At 33.8% G+C, this 11,643-nt stretch overlaps 1 protein-coding gene across 1 annotated transcript; it reads right to left on the reverse strand.

Moving 5' to 3' along the window:
- Positions 1-510: 510 nt before the first annotated feature.
- On the reverse strand, positions 511-1,461 carry LOC131494334 (olfactory receptor 2M3-like). The gene has a single exon (XM_058698672.1). The coding sequence runs from the start codon at positions 1,459-1,461 to the stop codon at positions 511-513; it is 951 nt and encodes a 316-aa protein (XP_058554655.1).
- Positions 1,462-11,643: the final 10,182 nt, after the last annotated feature.

The raw sequence follows: 11,643 nt of genomic DNA on the forward strand, positions 1-11,643 counted from the left end.
ATCTAATGCCTCTTTTCTCTATCTAGGTAAAGCATATTAGTTCTTATAATAATCTAATAAAGCTATAACTTGGTATATAATTAACCTGATTATTCATTTTAACAAACTAATCAATCTAAAGAATGATATTGGACTCAGGATAATATTTTGATTAGCCAAATGTAAAATTACTATATGTTAAAAAAAGAATGCTAATAGTGCCCTGTTTTATTATGTCATTATGTAGTACTGTGATGGACAGCAAATACTTCTCATTTATTAACTTATAAAACAGAATGTACAATTGTGCATGTTATCTTACAGTAAATATTTACTTATGACCATACTTTGATAGTTCCATAACAAAAGAAATATAATATTTGAACAAAAAGCATGCAGTCAGTTTTTCACTTTCTAAATCTTGTGGGCTTGTCTATGAAACTTTTGATACAAAGGTGTGTAAATATTGGGTATAGAATTGTATCAGTTGAATAAATCAATTCACCATAAACTAAAGAATATAGAAGATGGTTAATTAGGCAATTTGCTCTGTAGACTTCCCCTCCCTAACACCTTCATTAATCCTCTGGCCACTTCCTTGTTGCGGAGGCTATAGATGAGGGGATTCAGCATAGGAGTAAGGATGGTATAAAAGGCTGACACCATCTTGTCTTGGGTGGGGGAACGGTCAGAAACAGGCCTCATGTATATGAACATGGCTGCTCCATAATACATTCCTACCACCATGAGGTGAGAGGAACAGGTAGCAAAAGCTCTTTGGCGGCCTTCCCCAGACCCCATTTGAATGACAGCTACAATGACCTGAAGGTAGGAAGCAATAATTACTGTTACAGGGAAAAGAAGCATAATTACACAGCAAATAAACATTAACCTTTCAAATAGCAATGTATTAGTGCATGAGAGAGTGAGAACGGCAGGGACATCACAGAAAAAGTGAGGTATTTCCCGGGTACCACAATATGGGAAGGATAGTGCGACTGCAACAACAATTATACCATCAAGAGAGCCAACAATCCAGGAAGAAAGGACCATAAGATGACAGATTTTCTGGTTCATGAGAATTGAGTATCTTAATGGGTGGCAAATAGCAACATAACGGTCATAGGCCATTACAGCCAACAGGAAACATTCTGCTCCAAGCAGAGACACATATAAAAATATCTGGGCTCCACACCCAGCTAGAGAGATGCACTTCCTGCCAGACAAGTAGTTGAGGGCCATCTTGGGTACAGTGGTGCAGATGAGCATGAGGTCCATGAGGGAGAGTTGGCTGAGGAGGAAGTACATGGGGGTGTGGAGCTGGTTGTCCAGGTAGATGAGGAGAATCATGACAGTGTTTCCCATGATGGCAAATGCGAAGATTCCCAAGACCAGAGAGAAGAGGAAGATGTGGGTGGAACTGTGATTGAAGATTCCCAGGAGGATAAAGTCAAAGTTGAAAGTCTGATTCTCCCATCCCATGATAAATATATTCACTGTAGACAATATAACATGTGAACAGTGCTCAGTACTGTATAACAGAAATATCAAGGACTTCTAGCTTACATCAGCACATGCATGATATTGTCTCTCTATATTAAAAAATAATTTTGCTAAGTATAACTTTTTATACATTTATATACTAGGAATATTAAAGTTTATTGTTAGCCTGATGCCATTTTTAAATATAAAGCACATACAGAACACACAGTAAGTTTTTTCATTAGAACTTAGGAGATTTCCCGGGTGCCTGGGTGGCTCAGTCAGTTGAGCATCCGACTTTGACTCAGGTCATGATCTTGCAGTTTGTGAGTCTGAGCCCCACGCCAGGCTCTATGCTGACAGCTTCAGAGCCTGGAGCCTGCTTCGGATTCTGTGTCTCCTCCTGTCTCTGCCCCTCCCATGTTCATGTTCTGTCTTTCTCTCTGTCTCTCAATAATAAATAAACATTTTAAAAAAGGAACATAGGAGGTTTCCAAAGAGGCATATAATCTAATTTTAGCAACTAGTTAACTAAACTGTGTAATATAGATTACTCAGAAATACACTGAGTCATAAGAAAACTCATGAATTGCTGAGAAGTCAATGAGATTTTCCATCACATTTTTTCATAGAATTTAACATATCACACTATAATACTAATAAAAATTCTGTCTACCAAAGTGTACAGGGAATCATGTACTAGTGGAAATTATACAGGATTAGTCAAATACCAAGTAAACAGAAGACATTGAGAAATCAAGGGTTAAAAGTACCTTAAATAATACTTATTGCTAATAATGGTAAGTTGTAGTGGAAGTAGTTCCTCACCAATATGCCCATCTCTTACTCCACCTCTTAAAATGAGGTGTACCCATGACATATTCTGGTATAGGTCACTTTACAGGAGAAGCAGGTTAGCACATAGTTAAAGAGCATAATTCAAAACACTCACACTGATGAATGGATAAAGAAGTTGTGGTTTATATATACAATGGAATACTACTTGGCAATGCCAAAGAATTAAATATAGCCTTTTGTAGCAACGTGGATGGAACTGGAGAGTGTTATGCTAAGTGAAATAAGTCATACAGAGAAGGACAGTTTCCATATGTTTTCACTCCTATGTGGATCCTGAGAAACTTGACAGAAGACCATGGGGGAAGGGAAGGGGGAAAAAAAAGTTAGAGAGGGAGGGAGCCAAACCATAAGAGACTCTTAAAGACTGAGAATAAACTGAGGGAAGATGGGTAGTGGAAGGGAGGGGAAAGTGAGCGATGGGCACTGAGTAGGGCACCTGTTGGGAAGAGCACTGGGTGTTGTATGGAAACCAATTTGATAATAAATTTCATATTAAAAATTAATAATAAAAAAGACTCAAACAGATTATTTTTCTGTGTAACCTTAGATAGTTAATTTATCCAAGCCTCATTTTCCACTTAGTAAATTTTGATATTTGTTAATATTGGCATTGTAGGGTGCTATTAAGGCAAATGAGATCACATTTATGATGTACAAACATTACTTTGAATACAGTTTGTGACATATAAGTACTTTTTAAATAAATACTATTGAAGAAAAAGGATATGGCCCTTAGACCATTTTTGTTTGTACAAAATTATTCACTTCTTGGGTGGCTGGGTGGCTCAGTTGGTTAAACATCTGACTTTTGATTTCGGTTCATGTCATAAGCTCATAGTCCTGAGATTGAGCCCCATGTCATGAGGTGTCTCTCTCTCCCTCTCTCTCTCTTTCTGCCCCTTCCCCTCTCTCTCACTCTCTCTCTCTCTCCCTAAGTAAACAAATACACAACAACAAAGAATAATCATTTCCATTTCCTTAGCAAGACTCCTCCAGGGAATTTCTTTGCCTAGACAATAGCATATATTTTATTTTCTATTTTCACACTCATTTCTTTTTCTCTTGCTGCTGTATTCAGTAATCAAGGCATTGACTTCTTTCTTTCTAATATATGGGCTTTCCTTCTTCTGGGAGTCATTTTGAGAAGTTTGCTGGGCATTTTAGTTCCAGGGTTTGGAAAATGAAAAATTGCCATGTGGTTCTGCCAAATTTACTAAAAATGCATATTTTATTTGAGAACATTTTTAATTTAAAGCATGATATTATTATACATTGTTCTAATGTTTTGTTTGCATGAGCAGGGGAGGGGCAGAAAAAGAGAGGGAGAGAGACAATCCCAAGCAGGCTCTGCACTGCCAGCACAGAGCCTGACTCATGAAACTGTGAGATCATGACCCGAGTGAAAACTAAGTGTAAGTCATTTAACTGACTGAGCCACCCAGAACCCATGTTTTGTATTTTTTTTTTAACTCTACATCGAACTTTAACAGCTCAGGATGTGTCTTCGGACTTAAAGTTTGAATGATCTAGGTAGGCCACAGGGACATAAGTGAAGCAATCAGTTACCTATTTTGTATTAATGTCTAGCAAAAGCTAGATTACCATATATTCCATGCAAACATTCACAACATATTGCATGCTGCTAAATTATGTTGTTGGTTTTTTTTTGTTTTGTTTTGTATTTTTTGCTGCTAAATTATTATTTTTTAAGTTTATTTTTTAGAGAGACAGAGCACTAGAAAGGGAGAGACAGAGATAGAGAAGGAGAGACACAGAATCTGAAACAGTCTCCAGGCTCTGAGTTGTCAGCACAGAGCCCAACACAGGGCTCAAACTCACAAGCCATGAGATCATGACCTGAGCTGAAGTCAGTCACTTAACCGACTGAGATACCTAGGTGCCCTTTGGTGCTAAATTATTGATGAAAAGTTGTCCTACTATAACTTTTATGTGTGAAGAAAGTATATATGTTTTAAAGGAATAGTAATGAAAAAATGTTTATTGCATAAAAATATTGTTGCATACTGATTTTTCATCTTTTAACATCATCAATGAATAGATATATTTTATTCATTGCTATAGCAATGGGGTAGCTTAGATATAATATGACAATATTATGCTGTTGTCTCCTTATATTTGTACCAACTTCTCATGGAAACGAAACATACATATAGAAATATGAATTGAGTGAATTCATCTTAAATATACCACGGAAGAAATTTTATACGTGTTCAGACTTATGTGACTACCACTCAGATCAAAATATGGGTATTTTCCAAAAGATTTCCTTGTAACCTTTCCTAGCCTATCACCCCTGAGATGCAATCTATAGTTTAATAACTATCTCTGAGGCTTATGGTTTGCCTGTTCTTGCTTTCACATAAATATTAGAGCATCTTTACTTTTGTGTGCACAAAAGTAGAACCTCTCACACTCCTAAGTTCATCCACTGCACCTCCGAACTCTTTGGCTCAATGAACACCAACCACGATGGCCTCCTTGTTTCTGGAGCATACTTGTAATGCAATAATCCAGTGAGTTTATACTGGTTGTTCCCTTTAACCAGTCTCTATTTTTTAGACCAATCCCTCACTATTTTCAGGCTCTTGTCAAATGCTTTCTGCTTCATAAAACCTTTATGGCTTCTCTCTAAATATCCTGCCTACCCTGACCTGTTTTGTTTTTATTCTGCCTAGTGTCTCCCTCATCTGACATCATAGTAATTTATCTGATTGCTGTCTCTTTCTTCATTAGGATGTAAATTAAATGAATGCAGAGATTTGATGAGTCATGTACAATAGATACTTAGTGAATAAAGGCATATTTATTGTAGGAAATGATTGTATTTTTTTTTTAATTTTGTGTTTCAGATGTCTTCCTTTCTGTTCTTATCCTCTTTTGCAAGGGGATGGGGGGGGTCTTAAGAGTTCTGTACTGTGTGCTTGCCTAAATGATTTACTAAACTTTATGTTGTAGCTGTGGAAATGGATTGTTGATCTGGGAAGATGAGCATCTAAATGAGAAAAAGCCTTCCTGGGCTGTTTGTATTAATTTTAGAAACCTTAGCACCCCAACCCACAAGTAGTCTGATTAATTTAATTCTAAGAGATCTTTGGTCATTTGTTTTCTTTTCTACAAGGTAAGATTTTAAGCAATTGTGCTGTAGTCTTGAATTACACACAGAATGCCAGATTCATTGTCTCTCTCAAGTTGGACCAAAATTTATAACTAGTCTTTAAATTAGGAGATTAGGAGTGCCAAAAAATCTACCCAGCCTGAGGAACTCCATGGACCAGGTGGCTTGTTTGGTCTTTGTATTGACTTTGCTGCTTAATTAGATCCATAACCTGCTATTAAGCCCCAAATCCCACTCACACAGCCAGTATCCTCAGAGGAACTGAAAGGTTGCTACCATCCTGCAGTTTACCCTATGTTCAAACCTATAAATCAAATTTCTTTGTAGTAGCGTATAAAAGGGAAATTAAAGAAATGTTACAATCATTTAGCAGTGTGTTGCCCTTCTCCGTATTATTATTAAATGACAGGAACTAGCTCTATAATTAGGTCTCATTTGCCATCCCTGTTTCTGCTTATAACTCCATTTTATAATTCCTGTTCACTAAAAAACTCTGGAATATTTTAGTACTATGCCTCTTCAAGTCTCTTCACATAAGTAAAATAATCTTTGCATTCAGTTCATATCAGAACCCATTGAGGAATAGCAGTTTGGGTACAAGACTAGTTGATTTCTATTACTGTCAGTAAGATTTTGACCAATTTGAGACACAAGTTTGAATTGTTATTTATCAACAGAGAAATGCAATATTTAAGTTTAGTAAGTGGAGAGGTGGATCCTGTATAATTTTTTCATGTGTCTTTTTTTATTGCTTTCAGCTGAACGTGAATAAAAGGATACAGGAATATTATGTTTTATTATGTTATATTGTATTAACTGACTTTTTGTCAAAACCACACCACAAAGTCTCATTTCCTTTACTCCTCTCTCACAGGAAGTGAGAGTGAACAATGTTTTATGGCTAAGGCATTTATTTCTAAATAATAAACTCAGACTTCTTCAGGTGAAAGTTATATACACAAAGCTTTAGTCACTTATATGATATTCAGAATATCTTTTCTTTCAGTTATATAATATATAATGGTTTGATATAGATGTTAGAGGTATGCACTTAATGATGTAATGCAAATTACTTCACTGTACATCTATATCTGTTTTTATCTATATGTATCTGTCTACATATTAAACTTTCCTCACAAGTTTGTTAATATCATGAATTATCATCAAGTATTCATACTTTGGAATAAAAAGCCATTGTTTGTCACAAATATCTTTAAAAGCATACACCACAACTGTAGCTAAGCAGTTAATTATTTTTTTGTATACTTATACTTACAGCTTAGAAGAAAAATGAAAGGAAATGGGGTGGACAGAGAAGAGGAGGGCAGCCATATTGGTTAAGTAAAGACAGAGCAAACAACAGAATAATGAAAGACAGTGAATAATGAAGGAAGAATTCCTGGGCTGAAGAAAAACTGAGAGGAACAACGGAGAGAAAAACAAACAAGAGACTGGGGTCACTGAGCCCAAGTATCTGTGTTAGATGAAATGCATTCAACCAATTATTATTATGATCCCACCACCAGACAGACACACAAAAAAAAGGCAATATGTTATACATAAAATCACATAGCAAAAGCTTCCCTTACCTCCTGGTAGAAGATTAAACCACTATACACAAAAAGGATTATTGATGCCTTTTGGAAAAGTTCATCGTTACTTTAGGAAAATAAAAATAAAAACACTCATCTTGTTTGCGTCTGCATCCACTGACATTATCATTCTGATTTTCTATTTTTTACTCATCTGAAACAATATTTTTGAATATTCCTCAAAGCACCTTCTGATTACATCACTCTCCTTCTCAAAGCATTAAATGGATCAAATTTTCTTCAGAACAGACTTTCATGTCCTTATCGATCTTGTTTGTGAGGAATTGCGGAAAGCCATAAAAGTCTCTATTTCAAGTCATCTGTTCTCCATTTCCTTTTTTTTTTAATTTTTAATGTTTATTTATTTCTGAAAGAGACAGAGTGTGAGCAGGGGAGGGGCAGAGAGAGAGGGAGACAGAATCCAAAGCACATTCCAGGCTCTGAGCTGCCAGCACAGAGACCTACGTGGGGCTGGAACTCATGGACCCCGAGATCATGACCTGAACTGAAGTCCGACGCTTAACTGAACCACCTAGGAGCCCCTCTTCTCCATTTTACAATACCAACTCTGTGCAAATCCCAAAGATACAACATAAATCTGAGCTTAGTCCCTCTTCAGTAGTTTTCTTTTACTCTGAAAGTCTTTTCCTTTTCCTTTTACCTTTGTAAATTTTATCATATTTGTTTCAAGTTTGAATGCACATGCATTTTTCATTATATTTCTGTTCATTCTGTAGATAAAAGTTGTGTATATATTGTACTTACAAGTGGGTGGCATCTACATCTGTTCTATATAAAAAGCTAATATTATGGACCCTAAGGTCAGACAAACATGAGTTTGCAATCTTGCGCTACCTCTAACTCCTATATCATCAGGCAAATTACTTAACTTCTCTGAGATTATTTTATCCCACTCAAACTCCCATTTGAGAGTTACTGTAAGATAGAATGTGTTAATTCTTATGAATTCCTCATCAAAGTGTCTTTCAGTGCACGTTCTTTAGAGCAACATAACCTTTTGCACGCATCTTATCACACTTTTATTAGATTCTTGCAGTAATTTCCATGTTGCTTACTTACAATTATTTTAAATAAATCAATATTCTGTTTTCCTTATTAGATTGTTGGTTTTTGATTGCTAAGGTATATATTTAAATTTTTCTTATGTAATGAGTTAACAGTAGATGTTTACACACATGTAGAGTTCATAAGATCCCCATAAGTGATTGAAAACTTGAATAAACTAGATTCACCAGAGTCTCGCAATAGTCCATAGCTAGCATATATTTTATTGTTCTCAGTAATGTCTCACATTTACTTTGCATCATCACTATCATTATTTAATTTAACATTCACAAGTCCCTGTATTAAATATAAGAAACATATTAAGCTAATATTACAAAGAATGTAAAAATATAAGTTGCTTCTCTAGTTAGAAGACTTCAAAATAACAAAACTTTTAATGTGTACCTTTTGAAGGAAATGTAGTTCCATCTTACTGAACTTCAGAAGGGCGTTTTGAAATATATACCGTCTTCCTTGGACTTACCATCTAGATATTTTTAGGAAGACATGGAACTACTTAGTAAGTAACTGAAAAAGTTTAAATATCTAGAGAAAACTTGTGTAACACATTTTTTTTTTTTTGCTAAGTCATCTGTGATTTCAACCTGTAATCCCTCCAGGTTTTCCAGTCCCTGGTCTTTAATTATAGTAATGTATGCTATCACCTACTTTTTTCTTTTAAGCCCTCATATAAAATGAGTTCTCTATTTTAAAAATGTGATCTTACTAATATTTAATAAACAAAATAAAATTCAGTTATTTTCTAGATTAATACTATAACACCCTGCATTCTCCCCTTGTATCTCCTGGCTTATTCATATATTAATGACTCCATTTGCACTCTCCTCTTAAGGTGTTTTTTCTAATAATTTCAAGCTATTTCCATAATATTAACTGACCAAGAGGCAGTTGGTTTCCTGATTTTAAAGTAGAGATACTCACTGACATTTGGGGTTTATTACCTCTAAATAGAACTCTGTTAAAATTCACTAGCTGTTTCCAAATTGATAATTCAAGTAGTTTAATGTTGGGAGCCATTTGACTTAAGATGTCTACATTGAAGATCTCAACACAATTTTAATTTCTTCTTTGTCTTTTTATTTTGCTCTCAACTACCCCCCCCCCTTCTTTTTAATGTTTTTGAACACTTGCCATTGTGGTTACTCTTTCCTGATTCTAGTACTGGTTGTACTGGTTGTCTTTTCATTATTCCCAAATACTATGCACTTGGTTAACCTTTCCTCCATGGATAATTAGATTTCCCCAAATTTTCAGACTTGTTCCTCTCTTTCTCTTTGGTTCACATGTATGATCACTGTATCTATATATCTTCAATTAATATTTTTTCTAAAATCCATATGTTACCAAATGCCTGATATTATATTGTTCTGATACTTATTCCTTATCTCATGTTCAATTCTGAACCATTACCTCTGTATGAATCTACTACTCATTTAATATTCACTTCATCTTCAAAGTAACACTCCATTTTGTTAATGGTGGTCCCCTCCTAGAGTTATGTAGGATAGAAACAATATCCAGAAGAAAAATGTCTAGCTTTTCAAAAATACTGACCAACTGTATACAAGAATGCTTGGAATATTTTATATTTTTACTAGCTTTGTGAACAGAAAGAGCATATTCTTTCATCACACTGTCAAAATCATTTGTTACTGCTTGATTGTTATTTTTTAAACTTTTTTGAACTTATTTGTGAGAAATGATTTCTCATTCTTAGATTAATATGCATTTTTTTACTGTGTGTATTTGTCTCATGTATTTACTGCCCATCCAGATATACTCTTAAATTAATTGCAATAAACTCATTAATTTATCTCTTGTGAAAGCAAAATAATAGGAATATAATTTCATATATTTTTCATATTGGTTTTCCAATTTTCACAAAATTATGTTTTGCATTGGACCCTCTTTCTATGGTAATTTATAATGACATTAATATTTACCAAATTTCTTTGCATGAAAGTTTATACGTGAAGTCATTACTTAATTTTATTTATTACAGTATTACTTTTTTTTTCCCCTCTGGTTTAAAAATAATTCTTGATGACATTGAAAATATCATCACTTGTTTGTTTCATATTTACATATGGCTAAGATTTATTTAGAATTGCTTCAAGTTTACCTTCCATCACAAATTACTTCAATCCAGAGGGTTTTTTGTTTTGTTTTGTTTTTTAATAGTTTTTTGGTTAAGTCACATACTTTAAGAAGCTTGTCATTCATAACTAAAACCAAAGTTTTAGTTATTTGCATTTTTTCTCATTATTTAGATATTTCTGAAACTTTATTTTTGTATAAATGTCCATGGCCACAATTTTTGAGTCTTAATTTATATGCAAATGTAAATTAACTGATACCAAGAGTTTGAACCGAAAGATGCCAATATCAGACCTTGTTCCAAAAGACAATTTACCAAAAAAAAAAAAAAAAAGTATCTGCCCACCTTCTTTACATCACTTAACATTATTCAGCCTTCAAAATTTTGCTATTATATTGAACAGATTTTTATTTTCTGACTTTTAATTAAATTGATTTTAATTAATTTAATTAATTGATTTTAATTAAATTGATCTCTTTGATAACATATAGAAATGTCTTTTCTTTTTCACTTGGGCGATTTGAATAACTTTACCTTTTGTTTTCCTTTTCAAATTTTTATTTAAATTCTAGTTAATTAACATAACAATGCAATGTTAGTTTAAGGAGTAGAATTCAGTGATTTATCACTTACATATGATATGTATAAGTTTCTTAGGTATATTATTTTTTCTTCCAGCATTATTGACATACAATTGACAAGTAAAATTGTATGTATTTAAGATGTACAGCAAAACTTTTTGATATATGAATATATTATGAAATAGTTACCATAATTAAGCTAATTAACATATCCACACCTTCCATAATTACTTTTTCTTTTTGTTGGTGTGAAAACACTTAAGATCTACAGTCTTAACAGATTTTAAATATACAATACAATAGCATTAATTACAGTCACCATATGATGGTACATTACATCTCCAGAACTTGCTTATCCTTCATATCTGAAGCTTTGTACCATTTGACCAACATTTTCCCCATTTTTCCGAGCCTCTGGTAATCACCATTCTCCTTTATGCTTTAAGACTTTGACTTTTTTAACTACCACATATAAGAGAGAACATGCAGTATTTGTCTTTACGTACCTAGTTTATTTTACTTAACATAATGTCCTCCAGGTTCATCCACAAAAGACAAGATTTCTTCTTATTCAAAGTTGAATAATATTCCACAGTGTGAAATATACATATACATATATGTATGTATACACACACACAAACCACATTTTCTTTATTGATACATCCATTATCCACATAAGTTGTTTCCATATCTTGGCTATTGTGAATATTGTTGCAATGAACATGGAAGTACAGTTATCTCTTTGAGATATTAATTTCAATTCCTTTGGATATTTACCAAACAGTGGGATTGCTGGGTCATATAGTAGTTTTATTTTTAATTATATGAGAA

Source organism: Neofelis nebulosa, chromosome 1 (genome assembly GCF_028018385.1).
Source record: "Neofelis nebulosa isolate mNeoNeb1 chromosome 1, mNeoNeb1.pri, whole genome shotgun sequence".
NCBI lineage: Eukaryota > Metazoa > Chordata > Mammalia > Carnivora > Felidae > Neofelis > Neofelis nebulosa.

Excerpts from the sequence above, each read along its gene's own strand:
- LOC131494334 (XM_058698672.1), bottom strand. The coding sequence starts at position 1,461 with ATGGGATGGGAGAATCAGACTTTCAACTTTGACTTTATCCTCCTGGGA.